The 24499-nt window shown below is 38.6% G+C and overlaps 1 protein-coding gene and 6 non-coding genes across 8 annotated transcripts in view; 4 read left to right on the top strand and 3 right to left on the bottom strand.

Annotated features, from left to right (window-relative positions):
• lg22h20orf27 (linkage group 22 C20orf27 homolog) overlaps positions 1-19172 on the bottom strand; it is a 35673-nt gene extending 16501 nt beyond the window's left edge. The window contains exons 1-3 of one of the 2 annotated variants that reach the window (XM_044183421.1): positions 18850-19172; positions 13642-13744; positions 2698-2837 (exon numbers count right to left, since the gene is read on the bottom strand). In XM_044183421.1, coding sequence (XP_044039356.1) covers positions 2698-2837; positions 13642-13660 — 159 coding nt within the window. In that variant the 5' untranslated portion in view covers positions 13661-13744; positions 18850-19172. The remainder of the gene's footprint in view (positions 1-2697; positions 2838-13641; positions 13745-18849) is intronic. The other variant, XM_044183422.1, reaches the window with a different exon arrangement.
• A 2801-nt stretch (positions 19173-21973) lies between these two features.
• On the top strand, positions 21974-22046 carry trnak-cuu. The gene has a single exon. It is a non-coding gene; the product is annotated as a tRNA-Lys (tRNA).
• Positions 22047-22278: 232 nt separating this feature from the next.
• trnan-guu lies at positions 22279-22352 on the bottom strand. Its single transcript has one exon. It is a non-coding gene; the product is annotated as a tRNA-Asn (tRNA).
• Positions 22353-22600: 248 nt separating this feature from the next.
• On the top strand, positions 22601-22673 carry trnak-cuu. The gene has a single exon. It is a non-coding gene; the product is annotated as a tRNA-Lys (tRNA).
• A 339-nt stretch (positions 22674-23012) lies between these two features.
• trnan-guu lies at positions 23013-23086 on the top strand. The gene has a single exon. It is a non-coding gene; the product is annotated as a tRNA-Asn (tRNA).
• A 319-nt stretch (positions 23087-23405) lies between these two features.
• On the bottom strand, positions 23406-23479 carry trnan-guu. Its single transcript has one exon. It is a non-coding gene; the product is annotated as a tRNA-Asn (tRNA).
• A 454-nt stretch (positions 23480-23933) lies between these two features.
• On the top strand, positions 23934-24007 carry trnan-guu. The gene has a single exon. It is a non-coding gene; the product is annotated as a tRNA-Asn (tRNA).
• Positions 24008-24499: the final 492 nt, after the last annotated feature.

The following is a 24499-nucleotide window of genomic DNA, read 5'->3' as shown; positions in this document are numbered from 1 at the left end:
ACATTTGGTAACTATTCCTGAGGCTGATGGGAATGTCATTAGTTTTGCAGGTATTTGGTCATAAACCAAAGTTTTGGACAAATGAAAATTTTGACCCAATGGTGGCACTAGACAGAAAGTCTACTGTATCACCAAAGTTATTACAATTCATCCAGAGGGGGATATGAATATCTGTACTAAATTTCATGGTAATCCATACAATAGTTGCTAAGATATTACACTCAAAACCACAAAAGTCAACCTCATTGTGGTGCTACAAGAAAAGTCAGGGAATCACCAAAGTCATTAGGATTCATCATTGAGGGACTTGGTTGAGATATTTCAGTCTGAACCAAAGTGATGAAATGACCGACCGACCAAGAGACCGACATTGTAATCCATGGAGCCAAACTGCACAATTTCACAAATTTAAAATCTGTTCGGGTACAACTGAAGTCTCAAAAGGCATGGTAGCCTGTGAAGCTAAAACATGTAACCGTCATGTCCTGTGCTCAAATTGAGCAAAGGACCTTTGCTGCAAAGTATCCTTCATGTTTCTCCCTATATTTTCAGTGCTACTAATGTTCACAACAATACTAATTCAAAGAGAAAAAGCCATGAAAAACTGCTACTAGGACAAGATAGGATTAAAGAGCTGTTAAAAAAACAAACAGTTTTAACTGTTAGAAGGAACATGTTTCATTTATGCAACCTTTCATTAGCATCATGATCATCAGCAGCTTCAATGTTAATGAAGTCTGTACAGCTAATTGTAGAAAAGGTTTCAGTCGTAGTCATCTGGACAATGTTTTCAAATTCAAGACGTTTCGGCTCCCATCCGGAAGTCATTCTCAATTGTGAAAATGGTCTGAGAACTCAAATTTAAGCTACTCTGTGTTGCTTAAGCCCTGCCCTCAGGGAGGAGTCTTCCTGAGTGCTGTTTACCCTGCCTAGTTTCACCTGAAACTGACCTTCTTTGTTTCCATGATGGCCCAGAAATCAGGCCTATTGTTTTCTGGCTGCACCTCCCTCATCACTGTTAAGTACCTGATTAGCATATGATTGGCTTGACCAAGGTGTTAAAACACTGTGGTAAATGTTGGGCAGATTGAATCTCAGACCACCATTTCTGTTCAAAGAGGGGTTTTCTTTTTTCACAAATGAGGGACTACACCATCTGTACAGCTAAAACAAGTTCATGGTCATTAATGGTCAAATTGAAGGCACAGCAGTAAGTTTTTCCACAGGCTCCTATTATTACAGTTTTTGAAGTTTTGGAGCCTTTGGCGCCTTCTGTTGCTGTTGCTTGGCTCCTGAGTTGAGCACCTCCAGGATTTAAGAGCTGACAGCAGAGAACAGATGAGAAGTCTGATATCATTGTGCTGTGCCTTTATAGCTGACAGAGGAGATTAACGGTGATGAGAAAAGACTTTAATCTTCTCCTGGATGTTTCGCAGATAAAGCCCATCAGTGCTCGTAGAAACTGAGGGGACTGCGCCACTAGATCAAAGAGTTACCTTTGAATATTATATCCACCACTTGAAAAACATGGCACCCTAATTATGACCAATTACAAGACTTTCAGGGCCAGTGGGCTTTACAGATATAACTTGTGAGCAGGTAGTGTTGGTTTTTTGAACTATGGTAATGTCTGTTTACATCCTTAGTATTGTACCTTGGTTTGGCCTGGCCTTTTATTTAGATTGATTACCACTACATTGATTAATTTGAAGATGAAATCATATAGGATATTGTGCCTGTACAGTATGAACTTTGTATTTTGTGTTGTGTTGGCCTTCAAGCTGTTGACTCCTAGTCTTGTCCGACTTGCTAGATAGTATGTCAGGCGTTTTAACTGTATGTTTTTATTGTGAATCTGATCCACAAAGATATTATTACCCTGACAGGACAATTAACTTGGACTTGGATTAAGTTGTCTGCTGTACATGGTGTCCATGAAGCAGATGGGACTGAATAATGTCTGTAGGCTGGGCAGAAAACTACTGCAGACCATTTTTGATCTAAGGGAGCATGTGATGATGCCAGCTGATAACTGAGCTTGGTATCATTATCTGATAATTAGAGGTGCCTCCAAACATAATCATGAGTAAAAAAAACTGCAGACAAATACAATTACACCCAATTAACTGCACCTTTATAAGTTGGACATACAGTAGAGAGTATCAGCATAAACTTAATCTGTGACTAATATCTCAGTAGTCTTTCTTATAATTTAACACTCCATTTTCTGTATTCTGATTGCTTGTAGACTAAAGCAGTGGTGCACGATAAACGTAACCTCAGACTATTAGCATCATTCTTGGGTCGACAAATCTTGTTTGCTGATTGATCATATCACACAACTGACGGGAACATAAAACAAACAAGGTAGAAAGTGAATTATCTTAGCCTGTCTGTCCGTCAGTAACGTTAAGTCCTCCTTGCCCTCAGCATGTTACAGTGGACAGACTGTAAGATGTGACTGTGCTGTGATTGAAGATTGAACACTGATGGTAAGAGGTTGGAGCAAGGTCATCTTTTTGTGGAATCACAAACAGAGTCACAAGACCTGAATTTTAAAAAGGACGTATACCAACAGCAGAAACTGAGTGAGTTGAACAAATTCAACTAAATAAAATTTAATTTGGGGAAAATTTAAACAGATTTACTTGTCCACTGTAGCTATCAAGTGTCAGGCTATTGCAAGGTTCAACACACCTTGACCATGAAGTTGCCGTCATCCTCCGGAGTCACCATGACGATGGAGTCATGCAGCTTTTCGTCGAAGTGAACATGTGATGGGGCTCCAGCAGTGGGGGTTTCCTCTGAGAAGCGAACGCCTCCTGCTTTCGCACAACCTGAGTAAGAGGGAAGAGGGAAGAGCCGCTGAAGGTTGGACATGTACACAAACACTTACACTGGATCCCTTTACTGGAAGAAAATATGTGTTAAACCACACCAGTGGTTTTGAGATATATATATATATATATCAAATGGCAAAGAGAGAAAGCAAACACAAGACAATGAAATGAAAGTAACAGTTGAAAGAGAGAAAAAAGTAAAAAAAGGGGAAAAGAATAAAGAGAAATGGATGTGGATGTTGACAAAGTCTGCGAAAAAAGTAGATGATTTGGAGGGAAAATGGTAGAAATGTTGCAGTAACTTTAGCTGGCTGCAGTTAAAATCAACGAAAGAGTCATTGAGACTAGAAAGTTTGTTGAAAAAAAGTCCAGCAGAAACTAATAGTAGTAAGGTGACTTTATTAATCCCTGCATGGCATCCTCAAGGGTCAGAGGTCAATGTCACCTGGAGACAAACAGCCTCACAGTTTTCTGACATTTTATAGACAAAACGATTAATCAATTTATCAATTAACTGAGAAATTAACTGGCAGATTAATGAATAAAATAATCATTAGTTGCAGCAATAAAAATCTGATTTCAGTTTCAAAAACTACAAATATATTTCCCAGCCCTACTTTAGCAGATTGGATTCTTGGTATCAAAGCAGTGAGGGACCAATATACAGTCTTGTTTTGGTAATATTGGCTTCTTATTTTATATTGCAACTGCTTGTAAAAACTTTATTAGGCACCGAATACAGGCTACTGGCAGCTCTAATAGAGTTTGCACCCTAGAGATAAACAAAATATAGATGGCCTTTTAAATCATTCATTTATTAAGGTGATCTTAGATCGCTAGCAAATACAATGCGCCATCAAACTTCCCTTTTCAATGGAATTACATTACAAAGTCCTCTGCCAGACTCAATGGGATCTCTGTGTTAAAATAAAAGAGTTTAAGGCTTACAAGCTAAACATATTATTTCCCTTTAGGTTTTAGTGCTCTCTTCACTGATATTTATTGTTTTCCTGGCCAGACATTCAGTCCCAGTGTGAGAGAATGGAAACTCCCAAAAACACAATAATTCTCAGTGACAACAAACAATTTGTCTGAATTTCTGCTCAAAGGGTTTTGGGACTGATAATAGAGCATCACTTTCCCAGACCTCAAAGGAGAATAAAACATGTACCGTTAAGCTAAACAACAAGAGATAGATAAACAGTACAAAGAATATGCTGTCCTTCTCTGCTACATTTAAACAACCTTGGAAATGTTTATTAAATATTCTATTTATAGGAGATTGTTCTTTAAGAGCCACTGGGACTCATCCATCATTTCCCTTAGAAACTCTTCAGAAAATGGCTGTTGCAGTATGTTTGTGTGTGTGTGTGTGTGTGTGTGTGTGTGTGTGTGTGTGTGTGTGTAAATTTGACTCTGAGATTACCATATCCAGCACCACACTGTCTATTTCACAAACACACTCAATTCCTGGGCACCATATTTCCTATTACCATCTTTCCAATTATTCTCGTTTCACTCAAAAACTTCAAAAGCTGCTCCAATCACCAAAATGACCACCATGCTTGAGCTTTGTTTTGTAACCAGTATTACTGATTGCCAACTCTATCAAGTACTGTGTGACAACAAAGCATAGACATGTGTATCTAGCTCTGATTTGAAGTACCTAATCACGTTCTAAAATAAAAACTACTTAACTCTAGCTCTTAACTAGGTCTTTTGGTGCTACTTCTCTGGCTTGGGTGTATTTATATCCAGACTCACAGAGAGCCATAGAGAACACAGGAGGCATGTTCACCGCCACACTGAACAGGTATCTGGATCCAACATTATTAATTCAGTAAGCTAGATGTTTGCTTAATTACCACTGGCTACAAAACAAGGCTGGTGCACTGCAGTCACACTGCAGATAGAAGACTTAAATTGTTTACATTTTCTCATTCATTGAAAGATGACTGGATTAAATCATGGTTTATTAAATTATGGTGTACAAAAACTACAATAAAGTTATTACTTACGTTATATTTGCAATTACTTTAAATGTACACTGACTTAAACACAGAATAAGTTTCTTAAAAAACAATATATAGACTCATACAAAAATAATCCCTCTCAATCATAACTTATGACCCACTGGAAATGTGTGGCGGTGTCTGTATCTGCAGAGACCCTGCCCTCTGCCTGTATTTTCTTAGTTTCTTATTAGTTTACTGTGTTCAGGACGTTTCTGGGCATCAACCTTTGGGCAGTTGTGTGCAGCCTCTAGCCAATAATAACGTGCAGGCTGTGAGGTCGGGACTTTATAAAAAAAAGTAGTGACATTGCTGTCTCCGTCTGTCTCTGTCTGTTTGACCGAAGGTGGGGTGTAGAGAGGCCACAGAGCGGACAGGATGAAGGATGTGGCTCCTTCCCGCAGGGTTGTACGGAGGTGTGGGATAAATATATTTGTGCTTTAGAAAGTAACCGCCGTGAAATAATGAGAAAATAACGTTTTATTTCTCTGATTCACTGCTTTGTTCTCGCTAATGCTGCTCACTCTTCATTCATTTTCTAGCTCTCTCTAGAACAATCCTACTTATTCTGCCTTTTTTTAAGATGATTTTTTTGGGCTTTTGCCTTTCTTTGATAGGAACAGCTGAAGAGAGACAGGAAGTGGAAATGTGGGAGAGAGAGAGAGGGGATGACATGCAGCAAAGGGCCGCGGGCCGGACTCAAACATTCCACCAGGAGGACCCCCCCCCCTTAAGAGTTTTTAACTTTTATTTACACCAACTTTATGCCTATTGCTCCAAAAACTTTAAAGGCCCTGAAATCATATTTTCTCAATCAACTTCTTACTGTGGGCAATGTGGTCCTGCTTTAACCAACTATTTTCTGCCAAAGTTAGACCGATTTTGGTTATTTAACACATGATATTTGTGTATTTGTACTTTTGTTATTGCTCTTCTCACTGGTTTGAAGTAGGCGGGGCTCAGTTGGAAAAAGGTGATGTCACACACTTCCATGCACCAATCAGGATTTAGCAACACTGGAATTAAAATCTGCTGATCTGTTGTGGGGCTGTTGCTTATGTCGCCAGATCACTGTCAGTCAAATCTGATCAAACCACACCCACACTGTCCTGATGACACAGATTAGCTTTATCTCTTATTAAATACCTGGACGTTTTCTTTTTCAAATCACTCTGATTGTTACTTATTCAGTCATACAAAGTTACAATTTTACAGAGACTTCAATTTAAACTTTAATCAGGCCAGCTTGACAGTTGGGGAGATTTCATTCTTTTATGTCTTTTTCCAAATAAGCTTTAAGTAGGGATATGCCTCCCCTTTTCTTCAAATTTATTGGCAGAGGCATTTCTTCCCCTTCATATCTGGACCAGAAATATTTCTCCAAGTCAAACACAAGATTTTTGTCAAAAGAGAATAATTTCTCTGCCAAGCCATGACAAGCCAACATTAGGTGAAACTGGTGCCATCTTTATGAATTATTAAGATAATAGAGCAGAGCCTGGTAATAATGTAACATTTATCCTGAAGATCAAATTGATAGCAACATAAATAATTTCTTGTTCCAAAACAACAGCACATGAAGCCTGGGCGGTTTAATTAAATTACACATGAAGCCTGGGCGGTTTAATTAAATTACACATCGCTGGAACAATCCTGCCTTACTCTGACTCAGATGAGGGTGATAAATAAAGTGATGCAAAGCTGTTCATATTATATTAAAGTTGATCAAACCTCAATGTTTGAAAGTTTCAAATGCATTTTAGTTAATAGTGAATAGGCCAATTCTACAGTGTATAATTGCTCCGATGCATTTAATTGAACTCATATTCTGACTTGTGTCCTTGCATTACATGAAGCACAGGCCATTACTGTCCCACTTGGGCCCAGTTCCATTAAACTTTTACACAGACTCATATTAGAGATAAGAAATCTGGATCACAATAATGAGTTCGGGAGTTACATCATGTTCCATATGTGCAGGATCACTGCGTTGAAATAGAAAGTGGAAATGGGGGGGTATTAAACCCATGTATTTGATGGTAGAAATGTAGTAGTGTAGTGTTTGGGGTTAAGTATTTAACATATAATGATTGAGAGAATTGTGTGTGGACAGTTTAAAGACAGACGTTTTCCCCAAATGCATACATGATGGAAGAAACCCTAAAAATCTGGTTGTAATGTGTTAGTAGTGTTGATAGTAGTTTGTTTAATTTGAGAACTGCGTTCAAACCATGTTAAACTGATGTGTACCACACATTGGTTGGTTTATTGTGTATTATTTTATAATAGCAAATAAATGTATAAATGTACTATTGGTGAAAGAATTAGTCAATTAATCAATCGACAGAAAACTAATCATCGTGTCATGTGGTTGTTACGCAAGGGAGCAGGGAACACAAAGAATAGGACCCAAATGCAGGCAACGGATGCAGGCTGGTAAAGTGCAATGATTTAATAAAGAATAAAGGCTTACACAGGTTTCAGGCAGGCAGTGGTCAAAACCAGGTAATCAGTCCAACTAGGCAAACAAATCTGACATGGAGCAGGCAAAATTCAAAAGTCCATAATCCAGGCAAAGTCCAAGGGAATAAAGCATCAACTCAACAGAACTCACAGATAAGAAATGCCGGGATGCTTGACACAGGGACAAAGTACAACCAAAATGCACAGGACAAGGAACAACAGACTGACAATGAACAGAGGAAAAAACCTGGACTAAATACACTTAAAACAGGACCAAAACCCCCAAACTATGACACACCAACAATTTCGATATTCTATTAACTGTATTAATTTGCTCATTCAAAGCAAATTTGCCAAACATGCTCTAGTTTCAGTTTCTCAAAATGCTTTTCTCTGTTTTATATCATTGTAAAATGTATATCTTTGGGTTTTTCAACTATTGGTTAAACAAAACAAGCAATCTAAGGATGTCATCTCAGGTTCTGGGAACTCATAATCTGCATTTTTCACTATTTTCTGACATTTTATAGGCTGAAGGATTAATTGACTTATCAAAGAAATAATCAAAAGATTAATTGATAATGAAAATGATCGTTATTTGCAGCTCTAAAATGTAAATATATTACATTGCTATGACATGGTATTTCTATCAGCTACAATTTATATATTATTTTAGTTATACAGGATGAATCATTGTTATCTTGCATGCTGTAAAATCATTCCTACAGCTCAGCGATGTATCTTGCCTGCCACAGTTTGGTGCCACTAAAGTTAAGTATGTTTGATACATTGCTCTACTTACAAAAGCTGCACTACAGCTCTTATACTACACTTCAGAAACATCAGATTTAAAAGCACTGAACTACTCACTTTTGACTGAGCACCCTTTCATTAGGTGCACTTGGTGCATTTCACACGGGTATGGACTTGTCTCAGTCAGAGGTACCACTGGTGTTATCTTCTGCACTCTGTTTCCTACATCACCTAACTATTTTCTGAAGTCCATTGCCTTCAGTGAACCTCACATCGGACATGCAGCACCATTTATCATTAATGACACAATAAAAATAAAAGCAGTATCCACAAAAATAAATACTGTAGCAGCTCCAAGCTTCTGATTCACGGACCACAAAATGTTATGATTTCAGCTGGGTGAAGAATTTGGTTGCCAAAAGACACTTAATAAAGGAAAAGATGATAAAGATGAACTTCATTATTAAACCTGTCTATTTTGTACTCTTTAACATATCGCCTGTTGTGTTTTTGTAATCTCTTTCTGGTTTTGCTTTGAGGCCAGCTGTGAGACAGTGGCTACGGCAACATTTATCACCAACAAAAACATCTCCAGGCATGCATTCACCATGAAAGTATTTGCTAAGAGTATGCAAGAGTGTATTTTTCTACCTAGAGAAGAAAGACTCTTCTGATAACTGAATCAAGAGACCAAGACTTAAGCTGTAAGTTCATCATCAAATCACATGATGGGACCTGTTATTTAAGGTCACTACTCCTGCTATAAGAGGCTTTTTGCATGAAGCCTAGAAATTCATACAACAGGGCTCCATGACTGTAATTACAGTCACAGACTAAGCTTAATAATGGTGGGCTTTAAGCCATACTGTACGTACGTTATACCCTTAGGAGTTATGGAACGTATAAAGAGAGGGGGCTTTCATTTGCAATGAGTTTAACTCAACTTTCTCAAAGTGAGGAATTATCCATTCAAGAAATGTGCCAATTATTAAGGCAAAACCATCAGGGGCATGACTGTAAGACTCCCTATTCAGCTCTGCTAATTTATTGTGTTTCCTTAAAAAGGAGAAATGCCTCAGAAAGTGACAGTTGGCAGTGACGTTATGTGTGTATTTAGAAAACATCAGCATTGCAATCAAACATGCCTCAAAACATACTGTAGAACCGCACACAATTAACCTTATTATGCAGACCCACCATGATGCTGGTGGGTCTAGCTGGTCTGCTGACTTCTGCCAATTCTGTAATATAATAATCCAATTCTAACACCTATAATGATAAAGCATTTCTCAATTTTCTGAAATTAATTAAAAAACAATATGTCTGTACTAGGGGTGGGCGATATGGCCAAAATCTTCTATCACAGTATATGTAATTTTATATCACTGTAATGGTATATATCACGATACAGTAATAGATCATGCGAGAATCCAGCCCAGATTTGCTACATAGTCTGCCCCGAACATATAGCAGAGACACAAGTAGTTTTCCCTCTAGGATATAACTGTCAAAGTTCATAGACAAAACAACTGTTTTTTGCTAGTCACCATTATTAGCTTAAGCTTATGGCATTTTACACTGCATAAATTGAACTGTAATGTTCTTACACTGCGGATACATCACTTAATTTTAATGTTATCTATGTAATTATACTATAACTATTACAACTAATAATTATTACAAGGATTCCTTAAAGGTTATTTTGGCAGTTCCGCTTTCTCAGCCACCTTCTATGTCCTTTTTATTTGTTAACATGGCTATTCCCTTTAACAGCTTACTGTGTCTTTTTTGTTATTATTGTTGCAAAGAAGGAACAGCTGGTTGTTGATGCATTTTTCCTTATTGTCCTCTCCCCTTTCAAAGTTACTGATGTGCTCAATGTTCCTCAACACAGAAACGCAGGAATTTCCTGGATAACATCACAATACTAGGTTATGGTTACTAGGTTAATATGTTTTGGCCATCAGTTTTAATCACTTCACCTTTGTTCATGAGAAATCATGTTTTTTCTGTCAGACCGAGGCACGAATCAGAGCGATAGCAAATTCAAAAGGCTTGGCCTCACAATTGCCAAAATGCATCTAAAATTGAACCAGAATGAAAAAGACAATTCACTGAAGCTGCAAATTATGTTATTTGTTTTTGAAAAATTGTTTGAAATCATTGTTATTGGCACAAACAACTGAGTTGTACTCTCAGTGATCGGATGTTTAAAGTTGATCAAACCTCAATGTTTGAAAGTTTCAAATGCATTTTAGTTAATAGTGAATAGGCCAATTCTACAGTGTATAATTGCTCCGATGCATTTAATTGAGTTGTACTCTCAGTGATCGGATGTTTCTTACCAAAATGCGTCTTGAGTCGTTGTTAATGTCTCTTGTACGTACACAGGCTTGTACCGTTGACTTTTTATCAAAGAAACATTCTAAGATGCTCATGTTTTGTGTTGATGATTAAACCCGAAGAGTTCGATGCCCATCTAAGCCTTAGAAGTGCTACAACTGTCAATCACCTTACATTGTCTTCAGAAAATGAATGGAACTTTTACTTCCAGAACCATGTACATCCAAAATAACTCCTCCCACCTCACAACTCTAGGAACATAAGGAGCAGCATTGTTCTAGTTTGTCATTCATCAGTTGCATACTGCAGTGAGTACTACAGCTCTACTCATCTCTGTCTGTCCTGTCCTCAGGAATCCTCTTGGCACAGCCTCATTAATTACTTGCCTCACCAAAAGCTCTATTCACAGCCTCAAGTCAAGAGCAACAAATATGATTATTTCTTCATAAGTTATAAAATGCAACACAAGATGGACCATTCATAACTTTGCAATGTTAATGTACTATTGCATAATGTTTGAGTGATCAACCATTTGGCACCTGAAAATGCTACTAATTCCATAAAAGGCCAACAAGTAATTTAACTGTGCAATGTGTGCAATATAATCTGCCTCAGTTTGGGCCTTTCACCATTTCAGGTCTCCTCTCCATTGTCATCACTATGGTCATTAATTTGTGTGGCAGCTGGCGGCTACTTTGTTTGCAGGAAAAACATATCTGTCACCGGCCCATTTTACTGCATTATTTTAATATTTACTCTTTGCTCTGACTTTTGTCTTTTTAATTTATATTTGTATTTGATGTAACAGTGTCAAAGCAGTAGTAGAGCTGTGGTCCAAGCCTCTGTGTCAGGCTCATTATCACAATACTGAGATCTGTGGCCTTTCCGATGGGTCCAATAATCTCAGACAAAGCCAGAGCAGCAACACACACCCACACTTACCCTCTCAGTAGTGGCAGACCCATAACCACACAGATGCATGTGCACACACAAATTAATATGCACACGTCTACGTCCCACTGAACTGGCTTATTTCAGATTAATCTCTATCTACTTCTGTCCCTCCACTAATCTGTCTGTATATCTGCTTCTCTCAGCTGAATATTATAGTGCTCTGTTAGCCTATAAGCCTTCTTCTTTGAACTCTCTCTCTTTTACCAAAGTGTCAGTATGCTCCAAATAAAAACAGCAGAATTTAGGACCAAAAAGAAGCACATCTGGCTTTGATCAATGCAGCATTTGCAGGCTAGACAGCTGAACTTGTTCACTCACTAATAGGCCATTGCCTACAACTGATCAGCCGTGTCATGTGATTCTTATATGTAAAAACCAGTATGGCCAGCATGTTTTCTAGATGTCATTCCTGTTTTGATAAACTTGAGTCATCTCACCTCACACTGTAAATCGCAAGCTTCTCCGGCTGGTGAAGACATTAGTTAACAAACACACCTGGGACTCTTGCATTTGTAAAATTCAATTATGTTTTAGGTACACTGCTTGCCAGCCTTACAGTTAGACTGCACAAATCCCACACTGTCTACCCTTCTCCTTTTGCATCTCTTCTCATTTCCACTGCTGCTTCACAAATGTATGTCAATGGCCACACCCATGCAGTATGGCCGACTATATTAACATAAAAAATGCGTGATTACAAAGAAAGTTTAAGGAGATAGTGTTGGTTTCATCTGCTGTCTGAGAGCTGACAACCTTAGCAGTGAAATGCTGTTTTTCCGGTTCACACTCAAAGTAATGATGAGCTTTTCAACTTATCCGCTTAGGAGAGGGTTTCAAAAAGCTAAGAAAATATTTGTGTTCACATTTTTCCACGTAAGGTTGATTGACAGACTGTCATGGTTATTCAGAGGTACTTGCCTATTGTAAAATTGTTCAAAGGAAACAAGGCCAAAGACTACACAATAAAAGCTTCAGAGCTTATTTCTAAAATAATTTTATTCTCCCAAAAGGTGGCAACACAGTTCTACCTCTCCCTATAAAAAAGGCAACAAACACTTTTCCCGTGACACTTCAGTCCATCCCAGACACATGAAAAATACATTTTGTAAAATGCCATCAACAGAAAGTCAATAGAGAGGCTCCCTTTGCATTTCATTTCATTCAGTGACCTTTTCGAAAAGAACATAAGTCTGCCAAGTGGTCCTTGAAGACAAGAGGTACCCATACTCCACTGGGGAGGAGATGAAGCATATTCAGGGTAGTAATAAAAACGTGATGAGTCATTTACAGCTCTCTACAGGTCTTGTTCATTTTCAGCGTTTTTATTGAGCCCTTCTTGCTTTTGAGGAAATAAATTAGCCTGCCTTCACAAAAATCAGTCGTAAAGCTGCTGACATTGACTTGCCAGTATCAACACACCCTTTTCCCAAGAAACCCAACAGAAAGGACAAATCAATTGTGAATTTAAATTTAATTGATTAACCTTCCTGGGATGCCTCCTGGATGTTTCACTGGTGAAAGAATCTGTAGTCCTGATTTTTTTTTCTTCACCAGATTTTATTGCAACACCCAAGCCCTTCTAAGAAAGTTTAAATGCAGGAGTAAGATTAAGGACATTTAATTCACCTACAGCAGATTATAGGATACAGCTTCAAACATTATGATCACTTCATGGCTGAGTAAAAGGGCTTATATGTACAGGAAGTAATCCATCCAGCGCACTACAATGTTGATTTGAGTTAGATGTGAGTTCCTATACTATAAGCACCTGCAAACTTTATTTTTATTTATGTAAATCATTATCAAAATAAATTCTGATTTCAACTTTAAAATCAAATGTCAAACAGCAGAGATGGAACAATTAAATGGAGAAGACAGACACTGAATAAGACATATGGGAAATCTGGACTTAGGAACAAGTAGACTAGTTTTCTTTTTCTTTTCTTTTCTCTGGTTAGGACTTTCTCTATACTTCTCTCACTTCCCCTAAAATAAATGTATGCAATTACTTTTGCAGCCTGTTGCCACAAGATTGATTTAATCATAAGACTTGTTCCTGAGACAGTGGGTTAGCCTGGGCTGCCTACATCATAAATATTAACTACTGCTTGTCTTGTCTGCCTCAAAGCGATATAATGGTTTCCACAGCTTCCCAAAACTGTAGAAAATCACTACTGGACTTAGTACTACTGAACGACTTAGGAGAAGTACCATTAAATATGAAAGGTTGGTCACAGTAATTACAACAGGCAACAAATAGAATGGTAAAAACTCACTCTTCTTAGCAGCAGCCATGTCACAGGAATTGGTCCAGCACAGACACACTTGGAAACAACTGTCACAGCCTTGTCATCTCAACAGTCTGACCTCAGAATGACCCTGCAAAACAAGTTAGGATAGAGGAGACAATGAGAAAGAAGCATTTAGCAATATATAGAGAGCCGGAGAGAGAAAGAGACAGAAAACATTTGGCAATGATTAGATAAACAGAGGAGCACTGGAAGATAAGGAGGAAGTTAAAGGTTGTACATGAGAGAGAAATAAAAATGGGGAAATAACGGTGTGCCACAGTAAGGGTGTTTTTCTTTCTAAATCCATGACCCCAGGTTAGCCTGTATTTTAGCTGAGAGCACAGCTGTGCTGTACTAGACAAGCCAGGAGTACCAGAGACTCCCGAGAGATATTTCAATTAAAGAAAAACAACAAAACAGTCTAAGAGGATTAGCTTGGGGCTGAAGCTGCTGTTCGTGGGCTTCGCACAGATGGAAAATGTTCATCACATCTCTGGGAGGTGCTTGATGTAAATAGGGAAATAAAGAAAATACACAGTATTGTGCATAATAACAATGTAATGGTAGCACATAAGTGACAGGGATAGTTGGCAGGTCTATTTAATGTACTGCCGCAATAATACTCAAGAGAGCAGCCATATTTTCAGGCACTACTGCTGTTATACAACAAAAACCGACACGTGTTCAGTCTGACAAGTTTCTCCCAAGCTGTGACTTTACATAATATCAAAAACCAGGTGAAAGCTTTACATGACCACAAAAAACTCATTACATCATTACACAAGCTCCACCAATGTTATCAGAAGTGGCAACTGTAGTTGGTGCAATACTACAAATCGTAGCAGTAGTATTTGCAGTAATGACGCAAGTGAAAAACAAGAAAATTTGCTAAATCCTTACACGGTTACCTCAAGAGTTGGGGCAGCAACTAATGCTATTATTAGTACAAAAGCATGCCTATTGATGCTTTGTGAAAATCAGCTTGAAGGGCATCTTTAACCAATCAGGCAGCATGGATGGCACTAACCATTTAACACCAACATACCCAACTTGGCATGCACGGAAGTGCCAAGTTTAAAAAACACTGCTACACCAATCCTGTTTTTTGTTTTTTCATTGCTTCTACGTATTTGTTTTGTTAGCCCTACTAGAGAGAATAAAGATTCTCACACACACACACACACATCACGGTCAAGATTTATTGACTTTGTATTTCAAGAGAGGACTTGGAAGATTTTTTCCCTTTGAGATAAAAACTGTCTGAGTTTTCTCAACAAGCAAACATCTAGCGTCTAAACTTTTGCACTGGCCTCCCTACACAGCTGTGCTGTTTGCTGCTTGGTGACTGTAAATATACACTATCTGCACTGAGGTGACTTTTGACCCTTGTTTTCAATTCAGAACCAAAGCAGCCAGCAACCAGCTGCAAGGAGATTAAATATGCTTTCTCTCACCCTTTGTCAAGCTAATATCTCAGCACAGATAGTTTGACAGATGAGGCTCATGTATGCAGTTATATACATTTGTTTTGTGCCCAGACTTGATAAAGGCATCTTATTCCACTCTGGTCTAAAAACAGCCTTGGAAATGTTCTTGTTCAAAAATGCCAACTGTGCAAAGTCCGACCTTGTTCTTAGAATTCTGCAATTCTTTTTAGTGAGTGGTATTTCCGTTTAATTGTTCCTTTTACACATTTTCTAACAGGAACCACTCACATCTGTGAGACCAGGGACCCCAAGAATCACTTGTGATTTGCACTTCCTTCTTTTAATGTAGCAAGGCTTTTCTTGCTGCAACACAGGAGGGAATGGTGTCACATGATGGAACAGAAAACTTACAATGTCACATCCACTGAGAATAGTTTGGATTCAGAGGATGATCCACTTTTAACAGTACAAAATATCAGTGCTGTTTTGGGCGCCGAAATGGGTCGCTATGATTAGAAAACCACTGATGAGATTCAAATGTACACGGTCTGATTGGATGGAAGCAAAACAGCTTTGCAAAAGTTTCACAAGCTTACAGGTGTTTACATAAATGCTTTAGGTGATTGTTGTCACATCAAATTCATTAATTAATGCTATAGTATCTTCTTTGACCACTACCACTGTATACAGCTTGCTAAAGGATAATTCCTTTTTATTACACATTGGGTCTTGTTTTTATGGTCATGGCCATACTTGCTTTCAGTAATACTTAGACTATAGCCCCAAAGTTTATTGCTGAGAATTGTGAATACGGCAACATCATTAAAAAGGAATCCAACAGGGCAAGATACACGAGCAGTCAGACAATCAGTCAGGCTTTAAACAAACCCCCAGGTTAGCCAACTTATTGGGAAGAGAAAACAAAGGCGAAAGGTAAAGTTATTGCCCAAACTGTCCGTTTTAAACTTCCATCACAACAACTTCCTTGTTCAACTTAGACCTACCATACCTGTACTTAGTTTTCCTGTACAATGAGGGCTTATTACAAACATACACACATAATCTGGCTTCACTGTTGGCTTGTTTACAACCTGTCAAATCATCTGACTGCTCGTGCTTCTTGCCCCGTCGGACTTTGCTGTTATGATGTCAAGTCAGGTCAAGTCAATTATATTTATATACCCCAATATCACAAATCACAAATTTGCCTCAAGGGGCTTTACAATGTGTACAGCTTGCGACACCGTCTGTCCTTTGACCCTCGATTTGATTGAGGGAACCCAAAAAAAAACTTTTAATTGGGGAAAAAATGGAAGAAACCTCAGGAAGAGTCACAGAGTAGGGATCCCTCCCTGTCACGATGTTCCCAGATCTCTGCAATACTTTGGTGAGTACAATGTTACCATAATCCATAGAAATGATGGTCAGACCTACAAAAAATATAACCTCAGTTGTAATAAACCAAAATTATCCTTTAAATATATAATTTTCTTCAAGTTATCCTTGCAGCGATGAGGTCTCTAAAGCAGAGTTGTTGAAGACAATGTTGAATGGTGGAAGTTCATTTGAATCAGCCATCATAAAACTGGGAAAAGTACCAGAGGGTGTACTGTGGCGCTACTGGGCTGTTGATTTTAATGTGTGAACATACAAACAGTGTGATGTACAGGATGAAATGTGAGGGTTTGTGTGGTTAGAGATACACACATATTTATATGAGTTGTTAATTACCTAATAAACATCATTGGTAACATCTGTACTTTCACACTGTGTTAATCGCTGCATTGTACAGACTGGTTCCTTCAACAGCAACCTTCAAAGGGTGTGAGCACTGAATTTAATTTACATGCATGACCACCTTATCTATATCCTGAAGCCCAACCAAGCTTTGTTTCTGACAGCTTTCCCTCAGCTCTGTGCCACAGTTGATAAATTAAAATTGCAGATGCCACAGAGAGCAGCAACAGGTACCCACCTCCTGCTTTGAATATATGCTTGTTATTTTGGGAAAGTGATTTGAGCTCCTCCGTGTGAAACAGGCACACGCTGGGAGTGACTGGAAACATAATATTGTCTGTAAAGTTAACATTATCTCACTACAATGTTAACTCTGCATATAGCGCTTAACCTTTGTTCTTTATTGAACCAGTCAATAAGCTGTGGACTCTCTGTTACTAGAGCTTAAAGGGATAGGAACGATTTTCTTTCTACCGATAGTTCCTACATGAAACTGCTTGCAAAAAAATCAGTGGATCATCTTGAGTAACCGGTTTGTGATTTCTGGAAAGAGACGTCGCTGTTGAGTTCTTCAAATGTATTTTTTTGGCGCTTTCAGCACCACAATCCAAGTGCCATATAGTCCCATTATATTAAAAAAAGGCAGACATCTCTACAGCCGATATCTCCAAAACAATAAGGTGATTAATTGATTAGTGAATCAACTGAAAATTAATCTGCAACAATATTGTCAGTCAATCAATGGTTTAATCATTTTTTTTTTTTAGCAAAAATGGCACCCCAAAAAAAAAAATCACTGGCTCCAGCTTCTCTAATGGGAATATTTGCTTATTTTCGTCATCTTTTATGATAAAGTAAAATATATATCTTTTGCGTTTAGACTGGAGGTCAGACAAAAGAAGCAATTTGAATAGGTCAGCTTGGGCTTTAAGAACTTGTGATGGCCACTTTGACTATTTCCTGGCGTTTTATAGACTGAACAATTAATCGAGAAAATAATCAGCAGACTAAAGGTAAATGAATAGTCATTAGTTGAAGCCCCAATTCACTATAAACTACGTCACTACACTGTTAACCCTGTATAAGTTACAGTATACTGTAGCTATTTTTCTATACGGACTGTTCTTTCTTTATTCCTGCTCTGTACCATACTATGTACATGACCTAACACATACTGTAAACTAGGCATATATCATTAGTTGTATTTCTGTTTACAATGTTTGACACTCTGCTTACACCTGCACGAAGGTTATAATGTTCAGTTTTTGTTGATAAGGATTTAGAAAGGCGTTGATTCAGTTTTATGGTGATTTGTGTAGTTTGTGGTGCTGTTGAATCGTGTCCTGTTATACTGAGATGTGTTTCTAATATTTTGTCCTCCCCAGTTGTATCAGTAAGGGTACACAAACTAAACTGGCAGTGTGAGTGTGCGTTCGCCGTTATCAGTAGCATCATTAGTAACTTCAGTAGCATAATGTCTTTCATTTGCATTAATTTAAACTCTCCAAAAGGAGTGTAATTCTACTTTTTTTCGCTGTTCATTGTGCATGTAGTAATTTTTTTTTTGTTGAAATTACTTAAAAATCACCTATGAATCAATAAAACAACACATAACATATCAAGACTGTGACTGAGCTATATATACACTAAACGTGACACTAACAATACCTACAGTATACAATATGCAAAGCAGGAATAGCTACACACATAAATGACCTATGTAGAACAGCAGACACAATTCAATTCAATGGGGCTTTATTGACATGGGAAACAGACGTTTACATTGCCAAAGCAAGAGTGAAATAAAAACATGTAAGTTACATAAACAGAAGATTGCGTATTACAATTAACGTAACTGAAATTAACATTACAAAGTGGTGTCATAGCAACATAAACCTTCATGTTAGCTAGCCGCCGTGACAGATGACTCCGTTCTTGCTAGGTGTTAGTAAATTCCCTAAAAAGTTGCCGCGTTAGCACAAACTGTCGTACGTAAATGTTCTTTTGTTTTGTTTTCCGTCAAGCTTACCTTACTATATTCACGACAGATGAAACTCGGACACCGAACTGTTCGGATGACCGGGGCTGTCGTCGTCCCCTCAGTGAAGTGTTGTCTGGTACTGGGAGTCCAGCTAGTACCACCAGCAGCTCAAAACACAAACGGACACGGGAACCTCCACTCCCCTCTTTTCTCCGCTACACTTTCTCTATCGGTCAATTTCCGCATTTGATCACGTGGTTTTGGTCGCGGCTCCTTGTGCGCTGCTTACTACCCGGTTTTCCCCTGATGGTTAAATATAATAGACGCTGGTTACCCGAGACACCTGAACGCTCCTCTAACCCCGCTGAGCAGTGAAGATCAGCGCTGGTTGTACTGGAGCAGTTGGCCTCTCTGTTCAGCTACAGCCAGCCGGTGCTTTATTGTAGTTTAATGGCGCCATCTAGTGGTGCTTTGTGCGCACAGGACGAGTGAAACGTGCTTTCTGCAATGCATTTTCAAACCAATTGTTCCCAACCTTTTAGCTAAAAAGTTTTTATTTTATGGAACAAAATATTTTTTTTCTTATCCCTTTAATCATTGTGTGACTCCCCCTTTTGAGACCCAGGCTGGGAACCACTGTTTTAATGTAAACCCTGCAGCAACCCTTGCATGAGGCCAAACTAAATTCAAACACAGATAACTTTTGGGTTTTTCTTTTTTACTTTTTTCTTTCTCTCCCTTTTATAACAAAATAGCCAGTACTGGAATGTAACTAAAAACAAATACTTAAGTACTGTACTTAAGTATAATTTAGAAGGTACTTGACCTGAGTATTTCCACTTTTTCTTACTTTATACGGGTTACTTTATACTTTTACTTTACTACATTTCAGAGGGAAACATTGCACTTTTTAGTCCACTGCATTTATCTGACAGCATAGTTACAAGCTGATTTGTCAATTAACATGTTTAATAACAAAACACATTATCAGTACATGATAAATATGATATTATTACAGCGTAAACGTCACTGCTCAACAGCATATAAACTCAACGTCCACCAGCTACAACATGAAAATGCTTATTGAACGTTTATGTATCAGTAATATTGATTATTACTGAAAGGGGCCATTCTGCCTGATGAGTTAGTCTTTTTTAGGCATATTGTCCTTACATGTGGATGATCAATTACTGATTGACAGATGATGCTTGACGGGTCGACACAAAGTATCTCTGTAATACAGGTGTGCTCACACATTTATAACCAAAAAAAAATCTAAATACATACAAATTGTGACAAGACGTGTTAAGGAAGGATATGTAACATATTAATGTGAAGCAACATTTTTGTAATTTAGACAAAGTTTACGACATTTGCGGCAGGTTTTTGTTTTACCCAGCGGGACACCCCTCCCCCTTCTTGCCGTGGTCCATCTCTCCCGGGTGGAAAAGAAAAAGCTTCAAGGTAGAGCATCTCAGCACTGTTACAGTTTCGTGAAACTTTGTTAAAACGTTGCTTGGTTTAAACATGAAGGTTAAATGTATCTATCGGGTTAGTTTTCGGCTTGTAAAAGGCATTTTTACACGGCTTTATTTTATTTCTTTGATGCGCAACTGGAGGCCTAGCACCGAGCACCAACGGAAGCCGAAGCTTGAGATTTCAGCTAGCTAACGCCAAGCCCGCCTTCACGGTAAGAATGTGAATAATATCAAATTTGATAATTGGTTACGATTAAACAGTAGCAGCAAAGAATGCGTATTTGTTGGGTAAAATACTAATGTTAATGTAGGAATAATTACTGCGGGATCCATAGCTGTAGAGTGAAATAAGCTCACACCGCTGCGCACCTAGCAGCGTTAGCTTAAAACTTTAACGTTAATTAGCATTAACTTGGCGTTAATGGCTTAGGTTTTAACAGTGGTTATTACTCAGAATTACGTTGTTACTGTGTGTGCTTCATGTGTTTTGAGTGTGCTGTGTTGGGGAATATGGAGGAAATGGAGGTAGAGTGAGTAATAGAAACTAGCCAAGTTCAGGTCTGCACGTGGTCGATGGTCGTGATGGCGCACATCATATTCATATTGAGTTTTTATTTAAGGCCTAGGTAACTTTACTGGTTTTCTCTTTCTTAGTTTTGTAACAAAATATAGTAAAATTTTTATCCAAGATACTTGGCATTATTTCAGGTGGCACGTTTTTCCTTTTCTAGGCAGACCTTGGTGTTTGGAACAGATTATAGCAAAGTTGATGGTATGCAAATATTTCCAATACTCTGTTTCTACTGTATGCTTATTTAGTGATTCTACACGCATCACCATTTTTTCAGAAGGTATCGTATTTTTTGCCCTTTGAACTGATTTTAAGGGGCATTTACTAAATTGTGAAATAATGTATAATTATTACGTTATATTGTCAAATAAATACCCAATTTGCAGCACAGAGATTAGTTTTATTTGAAAAAATAACAAGTGAGAACCTGCTTTATACTGTCTATGGTGAGAACAGCAAAAAACAAAATTATGAGCATTCAAGGGCACTTTTGGTCCAAGCTCTGTTCATTTCTGACTCTGTCATGCTGCTGTCACACTTTATCTTTGTACTTGTCTGCTGTAGAGAAGGAGCGTTTATATTTTAACAGCTTTTCTAGCCTTTACTGCACTGATGTAGCGGCCAGGAAACCAATTTCCTGCATTGTAAATCATCTCACATGATGTTACTCAGCCAATAAAATCTGTGCATAACCATTGTGACTCAAGGAGTCAGTGAGAAATAATTTCACATAGCGTGCTCTATAAAGAGAAAAACTGACAGCAAAAACAGAGCTTTTATTCAAGAATGGACAGACTCTTACATGTTCAGTCTTCCCACTGGTAGTTCAAAACCAGTATGTCTTATGTGTACCAAGACTGTGGCGATTATTAAAAGAAACAACGTGAAACGTGACTACGAGACAAACCACAGAGCATCTTTTGAGGAGCATTGGATTTGGTTGATTTTGGTCATTTTGCTAACAAAGGGATTGGCATCCCCCCTCAAATCGCCTGCTGATCCCACCACATATAAAGCAGATGTATTGTGTAGCTGTGAGGTAATAATGAAATGCTTTGGTAATGTAAAGTCTAAAAATCTGCAAGACTGTTTTTAAACCCCGCCCCCGAACGGTTGACAAGTTGCCCGGCTAGCTCAGTCGGTAGAGCATGAGACTCTTAATCTCAGGGTCGTGGGTTCGAGCCCCACGTTGGGCGCTTTCCTATTTTCTATTTCTATGGGGGATTGTCAGACTGTCCTGATGTTTCATCAGGGTTTCTTTGATACTTTGGAAACAATTCATTACTCATTATATGGGTATTCTGACTTTATTAACAATTTAAATATATGGTATACATCATTTTTTAAATAGAAATGAAAACATTATTATATATTAGCATTGCTCGTCTTTTCAAGTTGCGTTCTGTCTTTTCTTAACTGAAAAACAGTCGTCCCTGGGTGGGCTCGAACCACCAACCTTTCGGTTAACAGCCGAACGCGCTAACCGATTGCGCCACAGAGACCACATGATTTTCTTTTAGTCACCTAAAGTCTGATCATTAACCTACGCCCAAGGCCAACTGGTAGTATAGTGGTGCCAATTTGCCAATCTTATAGGTTAGATCTAGATGGAAGTTTTGTCAGTTAGCTAGGAAGCTAGGTAGAGCTGATGATATACTCTGACACTTGTCTAAGATTGAAGATTGCAAAGATTTTCCCTTCGGGGATCAATAAAGTATTTCTGACCTTGACCTTCAAAAAATGCTCAGCAGCCCGGCTAGCTCAGTCGGTAGAGCATGAGACTCTTAATCTCAGGGTCGTGGGTTCGAGCCCCACGTTGGGCGCTTCACTTTTTAGCAGCAAATGTGAAGGCATTGTCAGACAGTGCTTAGACCCGACTGAACTCATTTTGCATAATTGTTACATTCCACAATCAAGGGAAATTTTGCAAAAAAAAAAATGTTAAAATAGAAATGCTCCTTCAAAATTTTACAATTCTCAACAATTTATTGATATTCTCTACAGCAGACAAGTACAAAGATAAAGTGTGACAGCAGCATGACAGAGAATGCTGCTGAATTACTGTTACTCACCATAGACTGTAAAAAGTAGGTTCAACAAAACACGAGTATTTGTACTGCACATATACAAAGAAACAGAACTCAACTTCATGCAGTGCCTGTGTCTCTGTGGCGCAATCGGTTAGCGCGTTCGGCTGTTAACCGAAAGGTTGGTGGTTCGAGCCCACCCAGGGACGTGAAGCTTTTCTTCCTTGCACCGTAGGCTAATGTGAAAGAGCCAATTCTTGATTTATGTTGAGAGACAATACCAGTGCCAATTATTTTAGAGTTTGTAGTCAATGTTGTTGTCAGTGATATATTTCAGAGAATCTATGAGGAAAGTTCACTGCAGGTCATCTTTCATAACAAAGGAAGGTCTTTGTTATGTAGGTCATCTTTCATAACAAAGCTTCACCCGGCCTGTTTTTCCTGCCTCTTCCCCTCCCCCATTGTCCCTATTGTTTACCCAATGGCTGTCTTATTTTCAGTTTTGTGTTGAGGTTAAAAGAAAAGACACGTCCCTGGGTGGGCTCGAACCACCAACCTTTCGGTTAACAGCCGAACGCGCTAACCGATTGCGCCACAGAGACCTGGTGAAGCAGCTCAGCAAAGGTTTCTTATATATATGCTTTAAATATTAAACACACCCCTCCATGCAGTCTCTGTGGCGCAATCAGTTAGCGTGTTTGGTTGTTAACCAAAAGGTTGATTGTAGACTTTTGGCTTTTGCTTAAGTATCCAGGTAACATCATGTAAATTTGTCCCTAATCAGGGTTTAAGTGTCAGGGTAACCAGGACCAAGTACGACTGTGACAGCAGTTTTTGCAGAATCAGTAGGACACATCATCAGTAGCACTATGTCCTTGTAGCCAAAATAATTAAAGTCAGAGTACAATTGAAACTGAAACAATGAAAAAAGTAGACCCCATGACCGTCTATATAAGTCTGTCTATATAAAAGTAGACCCCATGACCGTCTATATAAGTCTGGCTTGAAGATCAGGGCCACACCCCCTCTATTTGAGAGGGGGTGTGGCCCCGAGTAGTCTCTGTGGCGCAATCGGTTAGCGCGTTCGGCTGTTAACCGAAAGGTTGGTGGTTCGAGCCCACCCAGGGACGTAAGATTTTGTGCTTAAGTATCCTGGTAACGCCATGTAAATGTATCCCTGATCAGAAGTAAGGCTCAGAGAAACAAGGAGCAAAAGTATGGCTTCGACAACATTCTGGCAGAATCAGCAGAACACATAAGTAGTAGGAACCGGAGGAATACCAGAGGCCAAGTAATTGGCCCGTTCTCATCAACGCTGTCACTGCTTCTGAGGTTGGGATGCAAGTGAACAAGGACACAACATCATAAGAAACCATAACGTCATCTGGGTCCAACTGGAGATGTTTCACTTTGTCTATCAGAGTGTATTATCACCTTGGTCACGCCTATCACATGCTAATCAGGCACTTAACAGTGATGAAATAGATGCAGCCAGAAAACAATAGGCCTGATTACTGATTACTGGGCCATCTTGAAACTATTAGGTCAGTTTCAGGTGAAACTAGCTATTAACAGATACTCAGGCAGATTCCTTCCTGATGGCAGGGCTTATGTAACTCAGA

This window comes from Siniperca chuatsi, linkage group LG22 (genome assembly GCF_020085105.1).
Source record: "Siniperca chuatsi isolate FFG_IHB_CAS linkage group LG22, ASM2008510v1, whole genome shotgun sequence".
In the NCBI taxonomy this organism is placed as follows: Eukaryota; Metazoa; Chordata; class Actinopteri; order Centrarchiformes; family Sinipercidae; genus Siniperca; species Siniperca chuatsi.
The sequence above is the reverse complement of the archived record's forward strand: the minus strand, read 5'-3'. Positions and strand labels throughout refer to the sequence as shown.